The sequence below is a fragment of the Panthera tigris genome, chromosome C1 (genome assembly GCF_018350195.1).
Source record: "Panthera tigris isolate Pti1 chromosome C1, P.tigris_Pti1_mat1.1, whole genome shotgun sequence".
In the NCBI taxonomy this organism is placed as follows: domain Eukaryota; kingdom Metazoa; phylum Chordata; class Mammalia; order Carnivora; family Felidae; genus Panthera; species Panthera tigris.
Genome location: NC_056667.1, coordinates 216515439 through 216541024, shown reverse-complemented (window position 1 = coordinate 216541024; position 25586 = coordinate 216515439). Strand labels below are relative to the sequence as shown.

Sequence of the window (25586 nt, the reverse complement as noted above, 5' to 3'; positions counted from 1 at the left end):
CCATCCCAGGTGACACGGACCCTGGTGGACTTTGCCCTGGGATCCTCCCGGAAGGGAGGAGGAAGGTTGACTTTGGAGCTGGAGGCGGGGTGGGGCTGGGCCCGGGCTGCTGTTCTGACCTGTTTTCTGTTGGAGCAGGACCTGCGCCCCTCCCGGCCCTCCCACCTCCCACCTCCCACCATCCCAGCCGCCTGGTGAGGGAAGCAAACCTTTCCCCAGGCCACAGGACTGAGAGAGGGGTCGCAGGCAGAGGCCCTGCGGGGACACTGATGACAAGCCGTCAGGCTTCCCGGGGGTGACCAGGCCTGGGACACACGTGAGTCATTGTTTTAACTTCTGTGTGCTTTGTAGAGTGTGAGTGTGTGTGTGCGGGCGTGTGCGATGCTTGTGTCTGTGTGTGAGTGTCTGTGTGTCTGTGAGTGTCTGTGTGTCTGTGTATTTCGGTGTGTGTTTGTGTGTGCACACGTATGCACGTGTGTGAGTGTGTCTGTGACTTTGTCCTCGGGCACGTATCCAAAGGGCAAAGTGCCAGGTGAGGAGTTTGTTCTTCTGACGACCAGAGGTGTTTGGATCCCCGTGGCCGGCGAGGCCAGGCTCCCAGAAGGGGCCTCCTGTCTAAATAGGGGCCCTTTGAGGGGCGCCTGGATGGCTCAGTTGGTTGAGCGTCTGACTCTGGCTCAAGCCACGATCTCACAGTTTTTGAGTTCGAGCCCCGCATCCGGCTCTGTGCCGACAGCTCGGAGCCTGGAGCCTGCTTCACATTCTGTGTCTCCCTCTCTCTCTTCTTCTCCCCTGCTCTCACTCTGTCTCTCAAAAATAAATAAAAATTAAAAAAATTAAATAGTGGCTCTTTGGGAAAACCCTAGACAGGTGTTCACTGGAGACTGCTGGCGGGGGAGAGGAGCCCTTGAAGGGACCCATTTCAGATGACCTAGGTGCCCAGTTAGCACAGACTGGCGTCGGCATATCCAGCACGAAATCCCTGTGTTTTTTACACTCTGGGGCAGGGATGACACACGGGTGATGTCCTGCACGACAGACTCAGCAAATCAGACCCTTCCCCCAAATGCCCTCTCCCACCCCGAAAAAGGACTAGCTTGGGTTTGCAACCCTTTCTTTTTCCCTTTTGTGGAAAGGAGACAAGCGTAGAGAGTGTCTCTTCACCCTAATCATGAATATTTCATTCCTGAGAACATCTTTGTGTTTAGGAGGACTTCAAATCACCCCATCTTGATTAAATTCTAAAGGCTGGGTCAGAAGTCATAGTTTTAATTTTCTCTCTGAACAGAGGGCTCCAGTCTATGACTATTGGAAACTTACAACGTATAATCACACAGAAATGTACACACGAAAGTGCTTTCTGCAGCCTTATTCGTTACAGAGAAAACACTTCTGCCCAAGAAAAGATCTAGCCGTTGGGAAACGGTTCAGCCAAGTGGAAAAGCTGTGAGAGTGTTCTGTGGGTCATTAAATGTCTGTATGCTGAATGCATATAGAACATATACAGCAATGTGAAAAGCTTCTTTTAATACATATTGCTTTGTTTAAGGGGAGGATACATGATTTCACGTTAAAACTATGGGTTTTGGTTCGCTTGTTTTTAAGATTTGTAGAAAAGAAAAACAAGAAGACAATAGGCAAATGGCACTCCTGGTTATATTAAGGATGTAGGATTATGGGGGATTTAATTTTTTTCCTATTGACAACGATGTGTTTATATTGATGGTGAAATACTATTTTTATTTATTTTTTATTTTTTTAAGTTTTTATTTATTTATTTTGATAGAGAGAGCGAGCAGGGGAGGGGCAGAGACAGACAGAGAGAGAGAGAGAGAGAGAGAGAGAGAGAGAGAATCCCAAGCACTACCCAATGGGGGGCTCAAACTCATGAACCACGAGATCATGATCTGAGCCGAAACCAAGAGTCAGACGCTTAACCAACTGAGCCACCCAGGGGCCCCGTGAAATACTATTTTTAAACAAAGCGATGTATCACCACCAAAGGAGCAAGATGCTGGAACGTGATATCGTGGTAATGGTGTATTCATTCATATTCCACCCGTTTTGATTCATGCGGACATGTTTGGGGCTGAAGATTTTCTAGATTTAAGAGCTTTATTAATCTGAGCGCATAAATAGCAAGGCAAACTTGAAGGGGTATCTTTACATACTCGAGAAGGTGCTGCCGTAGGTGTGTTAGAACTTTCTCCGTGCAAAATTCCAGTACAAATCAATGGGAGACCGGCTTCTAAGCAGGAGCCTTAAGTCCTTCCGGTTAGAAGCGAGGTGTTAGCTGGGGGGTGATGCAGAAAGCTTGGAAGTTGCATCCTTAAAAGTGTTTCTTTTTCCCAGCTTTGTTGGGGTGTAATTGACATCTGACACCCGTGGGTTTAAGGCGGGCACCCCGTTGATTTGATACATTTATGGATTGCGACAGGATGCCCAGCACGGTGTTAGCTGCCATCGCGTCCTGTCTCACAATTACTGTTTCTTTTTGGCACTGAGAACAGTGAAGATCTACCCTCTTGGGGACTTGCGAGTATACGATACAGTATCAGTAGCTAGGACCTCCGTGCGGTACATCGGATGCCCAGCCCTTGCTAACCTTGTAGCCGGAAGTTCATACCCTTAGACTGATATCTTCCCATTGCCCACCCCCAGCCCTTGGTGACCACCGTCCTGCTCTGTTTTTCAGAGGGTTTGCTATTGAGCTGACTGTCCTCAGCTACTGTCCTCGGTGAGTCCAGGCTGGTGGCTCCCTTGGGCAGGCTCAGTGCACCACTGTTGTTGTTGTTGTTTTTTAATGTTTATTTTATTTATTTTGAGAGAGGGAGCGAGTGGGGAAGGGGCAGAGCGAGAGGGAGAGAGAGAGAGAGAGAGAGAGCTCCAAGCAGTTCCACACTGTCAGTGCAGAGCCCAGTGCGGGGCTCGAACTCACAGACGGTGAGATCATGACCTGAGCCGAAATCAAGAGTCGGATGCTTAACCAACTGAACCACCCCCCCCTCTGCCCCAGGCGCCCCTGCACCACTGTTCTCGAAGTGGGAAGCACGTGCTGGCACCCTCTGCAAGTGGCTGACACCACACCAGTGCCCAGGGAACCCAGGGTGAGAGTGAACACGGCCCGCTCCAGCTTCGAATTCTGTGTCTCTGTCTTAGAAAAGCTGCTGGGCCTCTCTGTAAGGTGAGGGTAACGCCAGGACCCCCCCGAGGCTTCCGGCTCAGCTTCAGTGGGACGCTCTATGCAGCCTGAGCCGGTCAGGGGCGTGTGGGCACGTCCGCCCTGCCCCTCCGTGGAGCTGGCCTCTTCGTTAGGCTTGGCTGCTTCTCCTATCACAGCCTCGCCCGAGTACCTGTGCAGGGTGACCGTGAAGCAAGTAACGGTCAGCTTTCCTTGGCCCCTCAGGGCTGAGCCCTCTGTATGGATCTTTTTCTACCTTTTTGTAGATACCCCAGGTCACCGCTTGGCAGGCTGCCTGGGGTTTGGCCGGCCGAGCAAACTGTGCAGTGTAAACAGCGCGTCTGTCCAATACGGCTTCTTGCCGAACCCTTCCTACGCGTGTCCATGAGGTATTTATTGAGCACCTACTATACGATCAACGAACACAGTCCTTGCTCTCATGAGAGGTTACAGCCTGGCGCATGCGAAAAGGTATTAATAAAATAATTATATCAAGTGCATCTCGGAAGTTCCAGTCCAGTAGGGCGCCTGGGTGGCTCAGTTGGCTGAGTGTCTGACTCCGGCTCAGGTCATGATCTCGCAGTTCACGAGTTCGAGCCCCGCGTCGGGCTCTGTGCTGACAGCTCAGGGCCTGGAGCCTGCTTCGGATTCTGTGTCTCCCTCTCTTTCTGCCCCTCTCCCGCTTGTGCTCTGTCTCTCTCTCAAAAATAAATAAAAACATTAAAATTTTTTTTAAAAGAATTAAAAAAAAAAAGAAGTCCTAGTCCAGCAAGAGAGTGAAGTTGTTAAAAAAATAAGTCTTTGAGTTAAGGCAGAGTTACAAACTGAGATTAATTCAAGCTAGAAAAGGGCCAGGGGACCGCAGGCCACGTGATGGAAGAGACTTTATCTGTTTTATTTACCTGCTGTTGGTGGGGACCGGATGTGATCAGGGGTGGCCGCTGAGGCAGGACAGAGGTCTGCTTCAGCTGGGACAGCGAGCCCTGAGCGGATCTAGCTGCTTTACCAGCAGCAAAGCCCCCAGTTTATCTGACAGCAGAGTGGATGCATAGTCAGTCTCCGGAAATATCTGAACTTTGAGACAATATCATTTTGTGACCTTTCGTGGTGATTCCATTCAGAATCCTGGGCTCTGATTTGCCACGTGGCTTGCAGAGTTGGAATCAAGCTACAGATTTTATTCCTGGGGGGCCCGGCTGACGTTTCAGCGTCTCTCCTATTTTGTTCACGTTTATTTTGCGTTGGCTTTGAGTTTAGTCTTCGACTAATGGGTTTAGACCTAATGGGCTTAGGCTAATTGAGTTTAGACCGATGGGTCAGAAATCTGCGGAAGGAACTGCATGGGTGGAGGGCTCTCGGAGAGGAGGACGGACCCTCCCGGGACCCTCGAGGGGCTGCTGTGTGTCTGGGTGTGAAGCGGCAGGAGTGGGCGGGGCTGGGCTGCCGTCCAGGCCACTGTACCCCGAACCCACCCCCGGCTGATTCTCCACGGAGAGCCTGCTCCCGGCCAAGTCGCTCGCGTCCTGCCTCAAGTCCTAAGAAATTGTCCTCAGTTGAGGCAGGCATTTCGAAACACTGGTGCTTCGATGGGTCATTTGCCCCTTCCTGTGTGTTTGGATGGTACACGGCTACTCATTCCTCGGGTGTTCGTTAGGCACCTACTGCGTGTGCTGCCCTGCCCCCAGCCCCGAAGAACAAAGATAAAAGTCACAGCAGCGGTTCTCAGCCTTGGCAGATACCGGGATCACTTGGGGAGCTTAAAAAAACAAAAACAAAAACAAAAACACAAAAACCATGGGTGGAAAACTTGAAACGCTTTATTTTTCTAAACCTTCTCTGAAACGTCCTACGTTGACCCTGTAAGCATCATACTTGATGGAGAAACTCGTGAGTCCCGTAGAAGATGGCACTTCACATGCCTCCCATGGTCCCCTGTCCCCAAGGGGCAGGAGCACCAGTGAACCCTTCTCTCCAGACCCGTAACCGCCCCCCGCCCCCCGTCACTTCTGCTTAGAACAGCCTCGTTAGTATTTCAGACCCAGCCCGGTTTGTGCTGATACTTTGACATGCTTTTCCTCTTCTTCAAAATTCCTTCCCTTCCTCCCTTCCCATAATCCTTGGGGGTCTCCCTCCTCCCCACCATGTTAAGGAGGGAGCAGAGATGTTCCTAAGACTGCCCGCCAGGGGTGGCAGTCGATATTTTTTTTAGAAGAGGATTCTTCCTAGAAGCGCCCCGGATAATACACGGAGACAAAGTGGTGACCTTGGAATGCCACCAGTCTGTAGCTCCTCGTGAAACAGAGGGTCTGGCAACGTCTTCAGTGACCCCTAACATCACCGCGACAGCGCTTGGCCACTACTGGCCTTCTGAGGAAATGCAAGGCTCGCACGAAGCATCCTGGCCAAGAGATGGCCTGCTGTATCTGATCAGATCTCTGTTCGGAAGCACCCAGCTCTAGGAAACACAGCATTCACAGGACACACTCAGTAACCACAGCGGAAGCAAACAGCCAAACCCAGACTGGAAAGTCGCAGGGCAATCTGATCTCTTGAACAAATGAATTACAAAGAGAAAAAGATTCCCCGTACGTGTACTGAGATTTGCGGATGAAACAACGAGGCGTCTGGGATTGGCTTCAAACCAATCTTTGGCGGGAGGGGGTTTGGGGACGTGAGTGAAGCAAGACTGGCCACAGCTCAGTGTGCGAATGCAGCACGGTGCTCGAGGACGGTCTCCATTCTACTGTGGCAGGTGCCCGAAGTTTTCTATACGGAAAAGATACGCGCGGTTTGCCCAAATTTGTTTTGATCACAGAGCTGTTTTCCTCCACGGCATATCTCTCTGGGTGCTGAGGCTTTAGACACAGTGGGAAGAACCAAAACGTCAAGGTCCTTGAGACACCAACTTTTTCTTTAGGTGGATAATTCTGAAACACCAACTTGAACCCGTGAGTCACAGAGACAGTACGTTGCCCCTCGGGTGTTTCAGATACTTTTTGGAATAAGTAATGGGTTTTTAAAAATTATTTATTATTTTTGTTAAATTTTTTTTAATGTTTATTTATTTTTGAGAGAGAGACAGAGACAGAGCGAGAGCAGGGGAAGGGCAGAGAAAGAGGGAGACACAGAATCTGAAGCAGCTCCAGGCTCTGAGCGGTCAGCGCAGAGCCCCATGCGGGGCTCGAACTGACGGACTGTGAGATCATGACCTGAGTCGAAGTGGGACGCTTAACCGACTGAGCCACCCGGGCGCCCCTAAGTAATGTTTTTTTTTTTTTAAAGTGAGAAGAATGGATTGAGGACAGTAAGCCCCTATGATAACTAGCCCCTATGATAACTATGGGTCCTGCTGGGCACTGCCCGTACCCTTCCCAAACACGACCCCCAACTAGTTCCTCACAACAGACCTGTCACCCGGGTACGGCTCACCCTACTCTACAGGTGGGGAGAGGGGGTTGCAGAGTGGGGCAGGGGTATCGACCCAGGCTGCCTCCGACTCATTCATTCAACCTCCTGCAAATGCTGTCTCTTTGCAGGGCATGGCGCAGGCGGGAGGTGTCCCCTGCCCCGGGGCTGCCCCGGGCCAGCCCCGCGTGTTCAAGCTGGTCCTTTTGGGAAGTAGCTCTGTGGGCAAGTCCAGCTTGGCTCTCCGGTACGTGAAGAATGACTTCAAGAGCATCCTGCCCACCGTGGGATGTAAGTGACATGGGACAGCACGCCCTTCCTTAGTCCGCTAGAGGAGAAGCCAGGGCCGATGGCTCGGGTGCGGGCACTTCCCACACTCCCCCCAGAGCCCCGGGTCGTGCCCAACACTGCAGGGAGGGGACGAGGACTGTGCTGGTCAGACACATGTGGAATCCAGAAGGCGGTCGGGTTTCAGTAAAGCAGGAGTCTGCAGGGGGTGGAGATTTGGGGTCAGGGCCTCGGGTCCCCAGGGGTTGGTGAGCGGGATTGTACCTGGTGGAGGGGGGGGCTCTCCCTGCAAGGCGGGCTTAAGGCTGTCTAAAGGCACCGATCACCATCTTGTGACTAAGGTCATCACCCACGCCCGCACTGCAGAAAACAGGGTGGGACCAGGGGCTGGCTTGTCCAGGGTGCTGCTGCCTTCCGAGCATGCTGGCTTCAAGATACTTTACTCCAGGAGGGCCGGGGTCCCTGGGCCCCCCCAGGAGGTCTGGATCTGTTGGCAATCGCGTGCAGTGACCTGGCCCCAGAGGATGGCACAGGCTCTGGGTACCGCCCTCCGGAAAGGTGCCTGAGTCAGGACGGTGTTCTAGCTGTCTCAGGGCAAGACCCCCATCCTTCCAACCAGGGGATTCTGGAGCCAGAGCGGTAACCGGGACAGACAGACTCATGTCCCCGAAGCAGAGCCAGAGTGGGAATCCCAAGTGAGCATAGCCTCCTGAGGGGGGGCAGCCTGCTGAGGGGAGACCAGAAAAGCCCTGGTTCTCCTGGCCACCCCAGCCACCCTCAGCCACCTACCTGTGAGGCCCGGGTCCCACTTCAGGAGAGAGCTTAGTGGGGGAGGTGGAGGCTCCAGGTGGGAGTGCTGTGGCTGGGGGCTTGAACCACAGAGAGCTCCCGAAGACCCCACCAGTGTTCCCACAGAGCGACCCCTCATCCTGGAGTCCCAACTGGCCGCAGCCCGGGGATTCGGGCCCATTTCCCCAGCCTGCACGGAGTGACATCTTTTGGAGAAATGCTGACATCTAGTGGTTGTGGGCGTATTCGCCCGCGGGTAGCAGTGCCTCTCCGGTCAGGGAAAGGCGGCAAGCATTCTCCACTGTCGCTGCTGAACCCTGGTGGCCCCGAGAAGGCATCCATTTCTCCTTCAACCGGGGCTCCGATGATGATGTTTATGGAAAAGGCAAACGCCACGAAGAGGCTCAGAGGAGTGAGTCAGCTGTTTGTTGACATTAGAAGGAGAGCGAGCACAACCACGTCCCTTATGTCAACGTTTGTAGAGACGCTTTTTAATCTGGGGCGATACCGTACAAGCCGGGCGCGCAGATGGGGGCTGTTCAGCGCACCAGCTTCCGGGAGCCCCCCCACCCCAGAGGGCGTGCAGCTGAGGCTGGGGCGTGGCCGAGGGGCGTGGCCGAGGGGCGTGGCCGGAAGCGTCCTTGGCTCTGGGGCACCTGTGTTGAGGTCTTAGGTGGGACCAGCCTAGGAGGAGGAGGTGGGGGAGGGGGGAGGGGGAGGAGGCCTGGATTGTGCCGTGACGGGGCCCCTATACGATACGTCACTGTGCAGGTGCCCCCGGCTCAGTCCATCCAAGGCCCGTGAAAATGTGCCAGTGTGTTCGAGAAACTGAAAATCCCCTGGGTTTTGGCCTGATCCCTCCCCCCCCCTACCTTGTCGCTAATATCATTTCAGGCAAAATCTCCAAGTCGGTCTGGATTCCCTGGAAGTTTACTTTTCAATCACTTTTTGGCTTTAGCTGTGACAATGTAGACAATGCGGTCCGTGGGTTTCTGAACAAGTGATTAATGTGGGCTCTTCCTGGTTGGAACCCAGGGTCCCTGGGGCCCAGGACTGGCAGGTTGCTCTGGATTCCATTCCTGGGGCCCCGAGGGAGCTTGTGTCTCTCTCTGGGGCAGATAAGGTTCTGGTCTCTGCAAGTATCTGGTTATTCGTGCCTGGTCATCACTTGGACTGAAACCCTCCTTGCAAATTGGTTGGGGTTGCACATGGATTTAAGCTCAACGGGGAGCCATCTTTTACAAAGTGGAGAAGGAAGGGGTGCCTGGGGGGCCCAGTCGGTCTAGCGTCCGACTTCGGCTCAGGTCATGATCTCACGGTTTGTGAGTTCGAGCCCCGCATCGGGCTCTGTGCTGACAGCTCGGAGCCTGGAGCCCATTTCGGATTCTGTGTCTCCCTCTCTCTCTGCCCCTCCCCCGCTCGTGCTCTGTCTCTCTCTCTCTCTCTCCTTCAAAAACAAATAAACATTCAAAAAAAAAAAAACAAAGTGGAGAAGGAAAAGATAAGGAGCTAGGGCTGCTGAAGAGTAGGCAGATCCGAGAGGCCCCCGGGGAAGCTGGCAGTGGGGCCTGCTTACATCACGTTCCATCCTGGCAAAAGCCCCGTGAGGGCTGGGAGCCCTTCGTCCTACTATGGAAATAGGCTGCAGCTTTGTTCCACCCAGAGCTGTAGCTGCTCAGGCTGCCATAACAAACACCACCCACGGGGTGGCTTACACAGCAGCGATTTATTCTCACTCTCCTGGAGGCTGGCGTCTGAGGTCAGCGTGTAGGCCGGTAGGTTCTGTTTTGGAGCCTCTTCTCTGGGCTTGTGGGTACCTGCCTTCTGGCTGCTATCTTGCTGTGTGCTCATGTAGCCTTTCTTTGTGCTTGCGTAGGAGGGAGGGAGAGGAGAGGGAAAGAGGGAGGGAAGGGAGAGGGAGAGAAGGAGAGAGAGGGAAGGTAGGGGGGAGAGGGAGGGAGGGAGGAAGGGGAGAGAAGGGGAGAGAGGGATGGTGGGGGGAGAGAGAGAGGGAAGGTAGCAGGGAGAGAGAGGGAGGGAGAGAGAGAGAGGGAGGGGGAAGGAGGGAGAGATCAAGCCTTCTGGATCTCTTCTCACAAGGTCATGATCCTACCGTGGGGGCCCCACCCTCATGACCTGTTCTAGCCCTGATCACCTCCCAAAGGCCCTACCTCCTAATACCGTCTCTTTGTGGGTTAGGACTTCACCTATGAATTTTGGGAGGGGACACAAACATCCAGGCACAACACCTCGGAAGTTGATCTGACTTCTGGTTTGGGGACATGCAGGGCAATGCAGGCTGTGCGGGCAGAGGACGCCCGTTGGTGGGTTCTGTTAGGAGCCACCCCAAACTAGGTTCTCGTGTGAGAGAACTCTACCCGCGCTGCGCTGAAAACCTCAGCCCAGACTCATCCCTTATCCAGGGTCTGTAGCGGGTTGCATTGTCCCCCAAAAGATAAATCCACATCCCGATCCCCAGGGCCTGTGAATGTGGCCTTGTTTGGAAAAAGGGTGTTTGCAGCTGTGATTAGTTAAGGATGTTGGGATGGGATCATCCTGGATTTGGGGCCGGTCCTGAATCGGCGACAGATGTGCTCATGAGAACAGGAGAGAGAGAGAACAGGAGAGAGGGAGAACAGGAGAGAGGGAGAACAGGAGAGAGGGAGCGAGCACAGAGTCACAGAGGGAGGGCCCTGTGGAGACACAGGCAGAGATGGGGTGACGTGTCTCCAAGCTGGGGAATGCCAGCAGGTGCCGGCAACTGCCAGAAGCCGGGAGAGAGGCAAGGAAACAATTCTCAGAGATTCCAGAAGGGGCCAACCCCGGTGCCAGCTTGATTTTAGACCTCTGGCCTCCAGGGCGGAAAGAACGAACGTCTGTTGTTCTGAGCTACCCAGTTAGCAGTAACTGTTATGGCAGCTCTGGGAACGGACGCGCTTGGCCTGGCGGTGACAGTTTTAATACCAAACACGCGGTTGTGTTTGCCAGTATCCCCTAACGGGTCCGAAACCCGGCCTGGGGTCTGGGCAGGCCAGCAGCTCCGCCTAGAGCCTCCTCCCTGCTCTGGACACGGCCTCCCCGGCCCCTCCCAGCCCCTCCCTCCAGTTCTGGAGAGGACACAGCAGAACACCTTGGTGTCACCAATTTCATTTACTTACTTATAAAGTTTATTTATTTCGTGAGGGGCGGGGGAGAATCCCAAGCAGGCTCCGTGCTGTCAGCACAGAGCCTGATGTGGGGCTCGATCCCACGAGCCCTGAGATCAAGAACTGAGCTGAAATCAAGAGTCGGGCGCTTAACTGACTGAGCCAGCCCGCCAAACAACTATTTTAAAACCTCACTGCTTCGGCAAGTAAAGCTCAGAGCTAAAAGTCAAACGGGAGGCAGATTTCCCAGTGCGTAGAATGAAGGGTTTGGGGCAGGTAGGTCCTTCGCTGCATGTAACTATTAAGCAGGGATGGGAATGAATACAGGTCCCGGCTCACTGGCTCCAGGGCGACAGGTGAGAACACAGAAGTCCACCTGTGCCATCAGGGGTGTGTGTGTGTGTGTGTGTGTGTGTGTGTGAGGAGCACAGGTTGGCTGCTAGAGACCCGTCCTCGGGAAGGAGGGGGGGACTCAGCAGAAGCCCTTGAAGGCTGATTGTTGCCTGAAGACCTCGGCGGACACCCGGGCGGCCAGAGGAACGACGCCGAGCGGGGCCCTCAGGGAAGGGAGGTCGGCAGGGAGAGGCGTCGACGAGGCCAGAAGGTCAGCGGGAGGCAGGAGGGACTTGGGGGACGACTGATGTGGTCGTGAGCACCTCTCGGCCAGGTTGGTCTGGTCACTGAGCGGCCGGTGGGGCGGGCGTGCGGACGGTTCTAGAGGTCCCCGGGGCTCAGCCGCATCGCTGGAAGCCCACTGGGACGTGCTGGACCCCTGGTTGTCAGAGGCCCCCAGATGTGGGGAGGCCCAGGCCCAGAGGTCCTTCCACGTCACGCCGTCCGGAGGACTTTGTCTTTGGGCCCCGAGAGCCCATCTTCCCGCCCGGAGCCTCTGCGGAATCTGCGAAGGGTCCACGGCAACGTGTAACGCTTTTCCTTTCGTGGAAGCCGCCGTCTTCCGGGAGAGGGGATCGCTCGGCCTTCCCGATGGTGACTCGGCCAGCTGTCTCTCTGGGCCCAGGGCTCACGACGGCCCGGCCCGAGCTGGGGGCGGGGAGACCCCGTCCTGTGGGCGAAGCTGTCCCCGGGCTTCCGTTCCAGGCGCGTTCTTCACGAAGGAGCTGGAGTCGGGCGCCGTGGCTGTGAAGCTGGAGATCTGGGACACGGCCGGCCAGGAGAAGTACCACAGCGTCTGCCGCTTGTACTTCAGGGGCGCCAGTGGGGCCATCTTGGTGTACGACATCACCAGGAGGGTGAGGCTCCCCCCGGGCGCGTCCCCACCCGCCTTCGCGAGGCACCTGCTTCCTTGGGCTCCCAGGCACGGGGACGCTAGCTTCTGAGGGCTTTCTGTGACCGGCCCGCGCTGGTGCTTTATGGTAAAACCACCACAGCCGGTAGAAAACGCTTAATGAAAGTCTGTCACTTCCTCCAGGAAGCCCTCACTGATAACCCCTGCTCCTCCTGCGTGGTTGAGTTTGTGCCCCTCCGTGGTCCTCTCAGAACCCCGCACGGAGCACCCCCGTCTACTGCTCACGGTTCCTTGGGTGCCCGCCGAATTGGTGACGGGTGTTGTCGCGGAAATAGTACGCGGCCCCTGGCTGTACGTCCCCCACAGTGTCATCTGGGTAGCTACTAAGTACGTGAGCAGGTGCTTAGAGCAGGAGGAGGGAAGGGAGCTGAGAGGAGGGGCACCTGACTCAGCCTGGGGTTGGGAGACTTCCTGCAGGGAGGGAGGGAAAAGTGGGGATTAGCCTGTTGGGGGTGAGGCAGGGTACGGTGGGCAGGTGAGCAGGAAGGGAAGACAGTCCTTAGTGAGAGAGCAGAGACCCAGAGACGGTGGGGTGAGGTTGGGCTGGGCTCAGGAGGCCGCCCACCTGAGCAGCTCAGCGGCAGGGAGGGGAGAGGGGCAGCGTGGGGCCCAGGGCAGGCCCCCCCCCTCCCCGAGGCCTGGTCTCCAGGGTCCCGAAGTTAGGATCAGGTGATAGCCGCGCCCCCAACTCTCCTGCACAGAGTGGTCCCGGAGGGCCCCCAGGAGTGAGGGGCCCGAGGCCTGACCCCGAACAGCCCGCAGCCTCCAGACTCGGGCCCTGTGGGGAGGGGAAGGAGCTGTGGTATGACCTGGGCCCCGAAGCCAGAAGACCGGGCCGCCCCGCCTCAGGGGACAGAGCAGCCCTCCGGGGGGGTCTGTCGTCTGGCCGACTGGACGGTGGGCGCTTCCTCGCAGCGTGGCCGTGGACATCTGCATTGCCACACCCACATGTCTTTGCTGGGAGAGCCGATGAAGAGCACCCGTGAGATTTGTGTGGCGTTCATGTTTTTTCTTCGTTAGGATTCCTTCTGCAAAGCCCAGCAGTGGCTGCAGGACCTCGAGAGGGAGGCGCCCCCGGGGGAGGTCGTGGTGATGCTGGTTGGCAACAAGACGGACGTCGGCGAGCGGCGGGAGGTGACGTTCCAGGTAGCGCTTGGGACTGGGTTGTGTCACTCCCCGAGGGGAGAAGGGGGTGACCCCAAGGTGGACACGACCACTCGCGACCCAGTCTCCCACCCACCCGCGTGCACACCACACCTGCATGCACGTCACAGACACTCATATATACTTCCTACTTGAATGTCCCTTTTGGGCAAAGATTTCTGATCTTTCCTGGAAAAGTCAGGCCTAGCGATGGTTGTTCCCCACATGTGGGGAGGCCCAGGCCAGCCCTTCTGGAAGGGGGCGGGGGGACCCATGTGGCCGGCCTCCAAGGACCCTGGCCGGGTTAGCCAGGCTCACGAAGAAACCGTGGCCTTTCCTGCCCCTTCATCCCGGGCTGAGTTATGTGGGTGTTCAATCAATGATTGAAAAAGGGATAAGTGAAAAAAAATCCAGATTTCCTTGCTAGGAACCGAGCAAGGGCTAGAAACTAAAGAAAGCCATAGTTGGGGTGCCTGGGAGGCTTAGTCAGTTAAGTGTCTGACTTCGGCTCAGATCATGATCTCAGCATTCCTGGGTTCAAGCCCCACGTTGGGCTCTGTGCCGACAGCAGAGAGCTTGATGTGGGGCTTGAACTCACAAACCACAAGATCATGATCTGAGCCCAAGTCAAACACTTAACTGACTGAGCAGCCCAGGTGCCCCCAATTTTCATTTGAGAGAGAGAGAGAGAGAGAGAGAGAGAGAGAGAGATTGTGAGAGATTGTGAGTGGGGGAGAGGGGCAGAGGGAGAGAGAGAGAGTGGGGTTCGATGGATCCCACAACCCTGGGATCACAACCTGAGCCAAAATTGAGAGTCAGATGCTCAACTGACTGAGCCATCCAGGTGCCCCTGGCTTTCATTTTAAAATAATTCCAGGATTACAAAAAAGTGGTGCAGAAGTACCACAAAAAGTTCCTGTATGCCCTTCGCCCAGCCTTCCCGAACACTAACGTCTCGCAAAAACACAGAGCAGTGAGCAAATCAGGAAATGGACATTCACGCAATACTAAGTCCGCACCTTGTTCAGATTGTATCGGTGCCCCCCTGACACCCTGATGCATCACTCCCTGCAGTACTCACCCGTGTGGAGAGTGAGGGGGGACCCCCAGAAGGAGGGCTCAGCTCGGCTCGGCTTCCACATTTCCTGCCTTCTCACTTGCTTGGCCCTACATCAGAGCCCAAAGGTGCTGAGAGACGTGTAGGCAGGGAGCCGCCAGCTTCCCCTGGTGGCTCAGGCTCTGCTGGGAGGGGAGCCCTCCCCCTGCGAGGGCCTCCCTGCCTCCCTGCCTCCCCGGCCCTGGGCCCCTGCAGGAGAGAACCGAAACACAAAATTGGAAACCGTCACTGGTCTCGGGTCTTAGAAGGCAATTGAGTATTCCTAGGGAAGAGACTTTTTTTTCCTTAAAAAAATTATTTTTAAGTTTATTTCTGTATTTTGGAAAGGAGAGCATGAGCAGGGGAGGGATCGAGAGAGAGGGAGAGAGAGAATCCCGAGCAGGCTCCACGCCGTCAGTGCGGAGCCTGATGCGGGGCTTGATCTCAAGAACTATGAGATCATGACTTGAGAAAAAAATCAAGAGTTGGGCGCTCCACGGACTGAGCCACCCAGACGCCCCGGGGAAAGTCTTTTTGTAAATTTGCGGCCACTTCCTTCAGGAAGGGAAAGAGTTTGCGGAGAGCAAGAAGTTGCTGTTCATGGAGACCTCGGCCAAACTGAACCACCAGGTGACTGAGGTCTTTAGCACCATAGGTGAGTGGTGGGGCCCCCAGGAGAGCAGGGGTGGTGGTGATGGTGGGGGAGGGGAGTCATCACTGCCTCTGCTTCTTGGGTCTCCTTTCTGGCGTCCTGGGACCCGACAGAATGTCTCCGGGGGCTGGAAGGTGAGCAGGATTGCCAGGGGCCTGGACTTCATGGCTCTGGGTAACCGTCAGGGAGGACGGGGTCCCGGGACTGCCCCGCGTACAGGGTGCATGCCAGGCCGGGGGCCTCTGCTCCCAGACCACCCTCCTCTGTCCTTCACAGCCCGAGAGCTGCTGCAGAGAGAAGACAGGAAGAAGGCCCAGCCGCAGAGGGGAGATGCAGGGCTGGCTCTGAAGGGGACACCTGCCGGGCAGGCCAGATGCTGTGCCCACTAACAGCAGCCGCGCCAGGAAGGGCCTGGGGTGGATGCCCCCAGGCCCCGGCTCCGGCTGCCCCTTGGGGTGAGCCACTGCCACGGCCACGTACTCTGATTCCCCCTGAAGCGGGCTTGTTGCCGAGTCCTAGAGGTTCTGGAAGCTGACATCCTTGAGACTTACCACTTCTCAAAGCCGGCGGGAATCATTCAGGAGAGGAGCCGGTGACAACGGGCTCCCAGGCGTGATGAGGGAAATTGTCCCCTTTTAGGGTTTGTGGGCCTTGGCACGGGGAAGCTGGACTTTAACATTTACCAAGGGACGAAAACTTTTCAAAGCAGTCGCTCCGTTTCTGCCCCCAGCACACTTTGTACATCCGCTTCGTTAAAAAAAACAAAAAAACCCAAAAAACCAACAAGGAGCTTTCCAAACATAAAGATGAGAAAAAGAAAAAACACCTCCCTGGTTCCCGTAAGATGAAAGTCATACAGCCTCGCACATACTAAAAACATAAGATAAAAATCTGTAACTTTCTGGAATGTTCTTTGCCGTGATGACTCCTAATTCTTTATGTAAAAGGCGTATACGACTCTGCTCTTCCTTGTGAGGATCATGTGTCCCGGGCAGATGTCCTCACTCGGGCTCCAATAAAACTCTTTTCTCTTTAAAATTTTAGGCCCTGTGTTGACAGGGTGGGGGGTGTCAGCTCTGCCTCAGCAGACGGTGATTCCAGACTCCCTGGGACAGGTGCACCCTCCCCTGCCTGAATTCTCGTCCCCTCAGCTGCCTCGCTACCCAGCATAGGGTGAAGCAGGCCAGGGGACAAGGACTGGAAACCCTGGGCTGGATGGGGCGCTGTCCGGGGCTGGGCCCGCCTGGTTTGGGGAGCTGTGAGAGGAGGGGGCAGGCCCGGACAGGGGTGGCGGTGCTGGGAGGAGATGGGGTGTGGACTATGGGGCTGCGTCCACGTCCTGCCTCTCAGGGCCGTGGCCCAGGGAGGGACAGAACCCAAGGGTGGGGTTGGGGCCCCAGGCCCCTCCCCCTCTCTTCTCCCAGCTCTGAGTTTCACCAGGTGATGCTTGTGCCCTGTGAGCCTGACTCTTGGCCTGTGGTGTAAGTTTTGCAGCTTATATGTCTTCAAACATGGAACCACGTTCTATAACCTGGCGGTTAGAGAGTTTGCAAGGTGGGGTTTGTCATGGCACGTGGACAGGAGGTGGTGTGTGAATGAGGAGGCGGGCCCACGCACAGGCTGTGACGGAGGAGGCCCAGGACACCTCTCCGGTGGTGACACATCATGTGTTCACCTCCTTACTGCCCGCCTTCAGGGGGAGGCCCCGATGGCCCTTCTGGGAGCTCAACCCTGATGTCAAGGTGGCTATTTTACTGTGGGGCGGAGGGGTGGTGTTGGTTTCATCCTTGTCCCTGGGACTGTGATTAGCTAGTCTGAAATTTTAACACTGTTGTCCCCCTGGAAAGGATGGCCTTGCTGTGTCGACTATGAGGGTCAACAGCAGGACCAAGGTCACGCTGACTCTGAATTCGTGACATCTGCAAAGGGTGTGGCAGCATTTCTAGGGGTTCCTCTGGAATTGCTCTCATCCACCTGCATGGGGACATCCTCCCAGCCCCAGGCCCGGACCTCTGTGGGGGCCCAGTGCATGAGGAACCCCGGCAGCAGACTGACCAGGACACGGAGCCAGGCACTGGCTGGGACCCGTCCACATGAGGTCGCCTCAGCCTGGCAGTATCCTGCCAAGGGTCAGGGCTCCCCACGAGGATCCCTTCTAGGTTCTGGCGGCTGGTCCCGCCCTCATCCAGCAGGCCTGGGACCCCCTGCATTCCAACCTCGTGATCCTAACTGGAAGGAGCTGGGCCCAGGCAGACCCAGCGTCTGTTCTGGGGAGGTGGGGACAGCCCAGGTGTCCCACGGATTCAGGCCTTCCTGATGTACATTCTCCAAGAGCTTCTCATGGATCTTTCTAGACTAAAGCAGATTTCACAAGGCTTCCCTTGTCATGATCTTTGAGAAAAGCTACAAGGCAAATACAGAAAATAATAGCCTTGGAGAGGGCCTGCTTCCTTGATTTCCACTCACGTTATTTTTTTTTCTTGAATAATTTCATCCGTGACAGTGTCTGTGGTCAAGTTGCCCGGTTTCTCATGCTTATTCCCGCGTAGATGAAACATATAAAGTGTGAGTCCCTGGGGTGCCAGTCCCTGGGGTCCCCTTCCCCCTCTGCTCCCCCCATCTTCCCTGCTGTAGCAGGGCTGGGGACCCCTGTGCCAACCTGACCAGATCCCCCTTGGAGGCCGCGGTCACCCCTGGCCACTAGATGGCATTCCAGCATCGCTTAAGGCAGACCCCGCTGCTCGAGGGCACAGGGTCTGGGTATTCGCTGCTAAATGCCAGGCTTTCAGAGACATTTCTCATGAGTTGATTGATGCGATGGGAAGTGGCAAAATGAAGGAGATATTTGTAGGATACCCGTGTATCTATACCTATTCCCTCCTGTTTTGTCTAGTGAGTATCACTGTGCTAGAATTTATTATTAAAACATATCCTTGGACTTCTTTCCACCAGGCATCCTTCCATGGCGTCCTAGGCTGGATGCGGTGCACTGGGGTCCTGGAGCTCAGCTCCCCATCACCCAGGATGTGACTGCACCTTTCCCTCTCCTCTGCCCCACTAGGCGGGTGGCTCGACCCTGCTATGGAATGACCTGGGAGCCTCCGCAAGCAGCAGCCCTTGCCCCCCGCAGGCTCTGGTTAAATCGGTCTGTGGTGCAGCTTGGGCCCTGGTTCCCGGGAGATTTGAGCCTCCCAGGTGAACCTAATATTCTGGCAAGCTGGAGAACCGCCCGAGGGCAGAGGTTCTAGCCGTCCTTTTCCTATGGGGCGCTCGGTGCCTGGTACAACATCTGACACCCTCCAGGCGCTCAACAAACGTGTGCCCGGCAAGAGGATAGAGATGGGTTTTCCCCTGAGATCTAAAGGAAAGACAGGCTTTCCAAAACCAGCTTCCACCACAATGACGCGTGGAAGGGCTCTGTATCTGTGCTCCGCCCACCTGATCTCGGCCCCATCCTGGAACCTGAGACTGGGGTGGGGGGCAATGTATGCAGGGAGATGCACCCATGGGGTCGGCAGGCATTCCCGGCGGAGTCCCAGGAATACCACTTCCCTTGTGCGATGGCCTCTGGTCCTGACGATGTGGGAACAAAGGCAAATGACAAGTTGAATTTCCTTACTGCCTACAGCCCACTGACAAGTCCTTGAGACAGGCAGTGACCTTCCTCTGGGGGCTTTGCCCGGACGATGACACTTTGCTGTGGGCAAAAGGCACATTTAGCTTAACGTTATCCTTACCCGCCCCGTCCCCGCCCCCAGGATCCCGTGAGTCTATATTAACATATAAAAATTCCTTTAGAAACTTCCTTTATGTCTACCTCCCGAGATGTATGTGGCAATCATCCTCCAAGCTTCTGGCCCTTGATATCCATCTGAAGGGTCTCCTGACAGTTTGTACTCAACGGCAATAGATGACGTTTCCCTGGCAACAGCCAGCCCCTCAAGGTCCTGGACACCTTGCTTCCAAAATACCTTAGAGACTTGCGCTGTCCCTAACCCCCTCCCAAGCTGAAGGTGTATAATCAGTGACCTGCCACAACCCCGAGGCAGCTCTTTCTGCCCACGGGTCCTGTCCCTTTTGCACCAAAGATGTCTCAAGAATTCTTTCTTGGCCGTCAGCTCCGGACCCCTACCGCTCTCAAACCCCATCACTGAGGGATGCCAGCCTGTGAGCCCACTGTCCTGCCTGCAGCCTGGGAAGCTGCTCCCGCCCCACTTAGCCTGAGTTTGGACCTGGGTCCTCTCTGGAGCCCGTGTGTGTGCACGCCTTCGGTGATGGAGGCAGGAGACTCAGAGGGTTGGTAAGTGGCCTCCAGGAGGGGCCCCGCTGTCCTGCCCCTGAAGGTACCCTTTCCCTGTCTTCTGTTTCCTCGGGATGCGTCTCCTCCAACCCCACTGGAAGAGTTTCCCAGGCCCTGTTAACAAGACAACCACAAAGCCATAATGGAACCACCGAAGGCCCTGTTAATACTTAACCCAACCGCGGTTTCCACTCCCTCTGGAATGTAACCTTTAACCTGCCAAATTGGAATTTCCTGGAGGCCATCCTCTGCAAGACCCCTTCCCCCTTAGGAGGGCGACCTTGCCTAAACAATGCTAATAAATCCCTTAAAAAAAAAAAAAAAAGAACCTTCTCTCTGTCCTTAAAATCTTTCCTTTTCTGCACCTGGGCAGAGCATGTCTACTGGCTGGACTGAATGCTGCCCGATTCAGGGGTTGCTTAATAAAGCCAATTAGGTCTTTAAATGTTTGAATTTTGTCTTTTAACAGCCCAGAAGGGTCGACTCAGGGACTTCTTCTTTCTTTAAAAATTATTCCTTTCTTGGGGTTCCCACTGGGCCAAACTGAGACAATTTAACCATCTAATATTATTTGTAAAGTGTTGAACAAAAAGAGAGAGAGAGAGAGAGACCTCCTTTAGAAGAACCCAGCTAATAAATGTGGAAGGAATTGGAGAATCTCCATTGTGTGACCCACCGGTGAGGTCATTTGCTTCCCAGCAGGGATGTTCAGTGGGTGTATAAATCACTGGTGGGGGCTGGAGAGGGGTGCTGGGCACACAGGGCTGGTATGTCAGGCACACGGTGAGCAGGGGGGAGACCCCTTACGGTGGAGATCCCCGCCTCTAGGCCAGGGTCACACAGAGGGACACAGCAGGAGGAGGGGCACAGTGCCGGTGCCCACAGCAAGTGACTGAATCCAGCTGAGGCGCTCGATCTGCCTCTCAGACCACAGGAAATTCAGGGACAGAACAAGGGAACACACCTCAACAAACCAGATCATTCTACAGGATGACGCATCGGGGCTCTTGAGAGACTCCGTGTCAAGACAAAATAAGAAGGTCAGGGGCTAACAAGCAATACCTGACTATGACAGTGAATTTAGATCGCAGCCTGCTTTCAACAAAAAGAAAGACAAAAGGACAGCAAGACTTTCTGGCCATACTTGGGGATTTTTGACTATGGACTGAAAACCAGGTGATATTATGGAGTTATTAGAAAGCGTTTTAGGCACGGTCGTTTTGTGGTTATGCAGGATACTGTCCTCATTTTGAGGAGCAACGTGCTGAAATATCCAGGGGAAATGTCACAATGTTTACAACTTACTTCCAGATGGTGGGCGGGGAGAGAGAGAGAGAGAGAGAGAGAGGAAGAGAAAGCAAATACATAAAATAAAAATTGTTGATTCTAAGAGAGGGTGTGTGGGATGCTCCTTAGATTACTTTTGGGACTTTCCTGTGTGTTTAAAAACTTTCATAAAAAGTTGCAGGAAGCATCATCTCCCGCCTCTCCATCCCTCTGGGCACAGAAGGTGTGTTAGTGGCCCGGGGCTGCCCTACCGGAGCACCGCAGTCCGGAGCCCATCGCCACACCGCTGTGTTTCCGTGTGAACTCTTTTTTTTTTTTTTTTTAAAGGGTGTAATTTAGCGGCGTGAGCACATTTACAGGGTCTGCAAGCAGGCCCTCGGTCCAGCTCCAAGACGTTTTCATCTCTGTCAAGCAGTTACCCTGGCAACCGGCAGTCTGCTCTCTGTCTCCCTTCCGCACATTTCATAGAAATCTGATCATCCGCTACGTGGACTTTCGCGCCTTCCACTTGGCGTCTCGTTTTCGAGGACCCGAGCTGTGGCATCGGCAGAACCCCGGTCCTTTTTATGGCTGAGTCCTAACGCGCTGTGTGGATCGATCGCACTTCATCTGTTCGTGTGTCAGTTTCTGAGCATCTGCTGGGACCTGCTTTCCTGACTGCGCCCCGTCCTAGGCCTGGTCCAGCACCTGTCTGTCCCAGGGAGCGGTCCTGGCCCTGCCTCCTCCCTGTGTCTGGTGAGCCCCGGACCCGCCTCCCTCGAACCGGAGCAGGGACGGCTGGGGTCTGGGGGCCTGTGGGCCTGCTCTGCGGCCTCCTGGGTGTGGACGGATGGAAATCTGGCAGTCAAGGTGGGCTCCCGAGACCCTGAAAGCAGGGTGCAGACAGCGGCCCGCGTGCTCTGGGTTTGGAAGTGGCTGCCCGTTAAGCCCGTCCCCACCACCCTCCTCCCTGCACGCCGGGGTGGGGTGGGCCTTGGGGAAGGGGTTTACACCGAACACCCACACCGTATTGGCCTGTAAGCAGGTGCTGTGACTGCCTGAGCTGTGGAGTGAGGTGGGTGTTCCTGTCCGGGGGTGTTCAGATGGGGACACTGAGGCTCAGAGTTAAGGGCTGGGCTCAGGTGCCCAGTTCGTGGGGGTGTGGCCCTGGCACCGAGGCAAGCTCCTCTGAGGCAGGACGTAGGGACATCTTGGCGCGATTTGGCACGGGCAGCAAAGGGACGCGGTGCAGTTCATTTAGGTTCGAGTCTCCCGCTGGTGGTTAGAAACAAGCAGCTCACACTTGTCTTTCTCCTCTGAGTGCAAGCAAACGAGGGAGGTGAAAGCGACTGGGCTCAGAGAGGACGGGTCAGGGGGAGGGGCTGTGCTGCCCGCCCCAGTGTGCAGCCTGGACAGCCACTCAGAGCCGCTCAGGTGGAGGGCGCTATGGGCCGCAGGTGACCCCGGAAGGTCCCAGCTCCCCTACCCAGTGCTGGGTGCCCTCAGGCGAGTCACGGAGCCTCTGGGCTGCTGGACTCTGAGCATCCTTCTAGGCTACTGTCCCTCGAGGGAAGACAGCTTCCAGTTTGCCACCACAAAGATGCAACTAAACAAGGCCAGCTGCTTTTATTAGGATTGAAGGGAAAGGAGCCGTGGAGGGGGGGTGAGGGGAGGCTCCTGGAATCATGTCTTCCTGCGCCGGGCTGTCCCCCATCCCCAGAGGGCTCAGCGCCTCCTTTCAGGGGGGAGCAGCCTGGCCGGTTCACGACATCCCGGGGGGGCTGCTGTCCTCCGGCCGAAGCGGCCCACGGGCCTGATCCTGCGGCCCGCGTACCAGGCGGGATCGATGTCAGGGTCTGGGAAGGAGAGAGCGAGAGCTTGTGCGCGGGCGTCCGCGGGGCGTCCCCTGACACGTGCGTGCCGTCTGTCCCCGCAGGTGGCAGGCCAGGTCACTTCTGGGTAGTGGGCAGCTTTGGGAAATGGGAACTCAAGCTACGCAGCCATCCCTTCCTCCCCCGCCCCCCCCCCCAGGGTCTCGTGCCAGGGGCGGGGAAAGCCAATGAGCCCCTCAACTGTGTGCTGCGCGCGGCGGCAGGGGCGCTGGGAAGCAGGTGACCTGGCCACTCCCTAGAAAGGCCTGGCGAGCAACAGGCCGCACCCCTCCCAGGGCAGGGGCACTCGTGGTGAGCCACGGTCCCTGGGGGGGGGGGGGGGGTGTGAAGGAGGCTGATGCCCAGGGTCGGGCACTCACTGCGGATCTCCATGGAGTGCGGGTGGGTTTGGCTCGCAGCCCCCAGCAGGGCCAGTCCCAGCAGCAGCAGGCCCAGCAGCCAGGCCTGCAAAGCCTTCATCTCTCGGCTCCTGGCTCAGGGCCGGCTCGAGGCGGGATCCCACCCGGGAGGGCACGACCTGGGCGCAGGGCAGGAGCAAAGTTACGTTACACACCCGGCAGGGCGGGCGGCCACAGAGGTGGGAGCCTTAGAGAACGCGAGCGCGGCGTGCGCGAGCGAGAGGGCGTGTGCACGCGCATGTGAGTGTACGTGCGCGCGAGCGCATGCGTGGGACCGCGCGCCTGTGTAGGACACGAGAGCGCGCGCGTGCGGTCACAGGCCCGTGCACGTGTGAAGCGTGGGGTGCGCGCGCAGCCGCCCTCCGCCGTGAGCCGCTGTGAGCCGCGCAGGAGCGGGCCCGGGCCCCGACGTGGCGGCCACACCGGGCTCTTTGCAAAGCGCGTCGCCCTCCCCGGGGCCTCATTCTGTGCAGCGAGCCTTACGTGAGGCCAGCACGCGTGTGTCAGCCTCGGACGAGCTCAGACCCGTTTGCACCACCCCCGTGTCATCGGAAGGAACCGGGGAGGTGTACATGCCGTGGGTGTAGAGAAGTGGGCTGTCTGGGAACGGCCCCGGTCTGTCTGTCTGTGTCAGGGAGCCGGAGGGACTGGAGCTCTCTGTACCGCTGTGTGCACCCTGTGCACACAGGCAGGTGGGGCAGAGGCCAGCAGGGTGTGGGGAACTGGCCGCCAGGGTTGCTGCAGAGGCCCTGGGCGCAGGGGACGGTTTGCCTACCAGGGACATGGCCAGGGGCGGGGGTTCCCCGGCGTAGGCTGCTTTCCCTCACTCAGCCCAGGACTTCCCGGCACCTAGTCCATCGTGTCCCCACAGGTCAGCTGGTGGTCGGGCTGTGGAAGAGTCCTCTGGCACCCTGCCATCGTCGGGGGACCTGGCCCTCCTCCCGCACGTGCCCCCACCCTCGGCACTTGGGGGGGGGCATCAGAAGGCTCCTGAGCACCCTGTGTGTTCCAGGGAGGACCCCTCTGCCGACCTTGACTTTCCAGGTTGCCCAAGCCCCATGGAAAGCGCTTTTGGTCTGAGAGATTTAAAATGCCCACCTCTCTGTTGGGGTGTCACACGCGGGGTGGGAATTGGAGGACACGGAGGTGCCACCACGAAAGCAGAGTAATGTAGAGACCCATCCGGACGGGCTGGGCTGTTGCCTCTCCTCTGGTCAGGACCCAGGCCGGTGGCTGGCCTCATAGGAGGGGTAGGACGCGTCCTGACCCCTGGTCCCCAAGGACCTGCTTCTCTTCCGCCTGGAGATTCTTGCCTCCAGTCCACTGGGCTTCCTGCTCTGCATTGCCACAGGGGCGCAGGGACAATTCTGCCCTTTGTCTCTACTGTGGCCAATGCTGGAGCATCGGAGCTGGGCAGTTGGGTGCCCCTCAGATACACAAACCCCTGGCTGCAGGGAGACCCTCCTGCCCCAGCCCTACAGGGAGGAGAGTGACAAGGAAGGGGCACAGAGAAACAGGGTGGGGGTGGGGTGGGTACTCACCGCGGGTCCCCACGAGCGTGCTGCGTGCGGCGGTGACCCAGGCAGGGCCAGCTCACCCCCTTTTATAACCCGAGGAGGAAGCAGCCCACCCCCCAGCTGCCCCCCGCCTCAACCGCATCCCCCTCCCTCCCAGGGTGGCATCGGGACAGAGTCTCCGCTTTTTCTTTTCTTTCTTCTATTTTTTTTTTTTAAACTCATCAGCGACGTGATTTGTCCCTTCCTGGGTTATATAATCTCATTTGGGTCGAGTGGTTTTAAAACACATTAGCCTTCCTTCTTCACACAGGCCTTTGGGCTGATGGCAAAGTCTGTGCCACGGGCGGGGCAGCGTGGGAGCACTGCGGTCACAGAAAGGTGACGGGAGAGGCTGCCGGGGCCTGACCCCGCTTCCCAGGCCTCAGTCCCCGTCTGTCCCCCACCTGCGGGGTCTTCACAGCTACATTCATCACATGCAAACCAGTGCCGTCCCGTTTCTGTAACACACAGAATGCTTCCTCCCAGGCTTTCCAGTCTCCGTCACTACTGCTTAGAATGAGCAAGTTTACTGTGATTATAAAAGAAATGTATTAACTTTCACTATAAAATAAGAAACAAGTTTGTACTAAAAAACTGTTTTGAAAGTTTATTTATTTTGAGAGAGAGAGAGAGAGAGAGAAAGAGCAGGGGAAGGGCAGAGAGAGGAGAGAGACAGAATCCCCAGCAGTCTCCTTGCTGTCAGTGCGGAGCCGGACATGGGGCTCCAGCTCAGGGACCCAGGGATCACAACCTGAGCCGAAGCCACGATTCAGATGCTTAACCGGCAAGCCTCCCAGGCTTCCCCACTGGCTGTTTCCAGGCACCCCTACTAGCTGGATTTGCTGCTAATACTTTACTTAGGATTTTTCTTGTCTGTTGTGTTCGATTCTCCTTTCTCACACGGTCTTTGTTCTGTTTTGAGGCTAAGGTTTTGCTAACCTTACAAAAGAGGAGGGGCCCTTCCCCCTTTCCTTTGTTCTGTGAAGGAGTTTGAGGAAGGACACGAGTTTGGGGCTGTTTAGGGGAGGGAGAGGGCAGGGCTTGGTGCTGATAAGAGGGGAGAGTGGGGGGGTGGGGGCTGGGGTCATGGGTTGGGGGCTTCCTGGCTCCAGAGCTCGGTGGGCTGAGACAGGAGCCCTGGGGACAGGGAAATGAGTTCAGTGGCGGC

General features: G+C 56.4%; 2 protein-coding genes across 2 annotated transcripts; one reads left to right on the top strand and one right to left on the bottom strand.

Moving 5' to 3' along the window:
* The first annotated feature begins 207 nt into the window (after positions 1–207).
* Positions 208–16011, top strand: RAB17 (RAB17, member RAS oncogene family). Its single transcript, XM_042997775.1, has 6 exons — positions 208–316; positions 6718–6877; positions 11908–12059; positions 13136–13261; positions 14916–15009; positions 15283–16011. Exons 2-6 carry the CDS (start codon positions 6721–6723, stop codon positions 15393–15395), a joined length of 642 nt encoding a protein of 213 aa, XP_042853709.1. The 5' UTR covers positions 208–316; positions 6718–6720; the 3' UTR covers positions 15396–16011.
* Positions 16012–22173: 6162 nt separating this feature from the next.
* On the bottom strand, positions 22174–23085 carry PRLH (prolactin releasing hormone). Its single transcript, XM_042997774.1, has 2 exons — positions 22824–23085; positions 22174–22428 (listed from the first exon to the last, which is right to left on the bottom strand). The coding sequence occupies exons 1-2, from the start codon at positions 22921–22923 to the stop codon at positions 22298–22300; spliced, it is 231 nt and encodes a 76-aa protein (XP_042853708.1). The 5' UTR covers positions 22924–23085; the 3' UTR covers positions 22174–22297.
* Positions 23086–25586: the final 2501 nt, after the last annotated feature.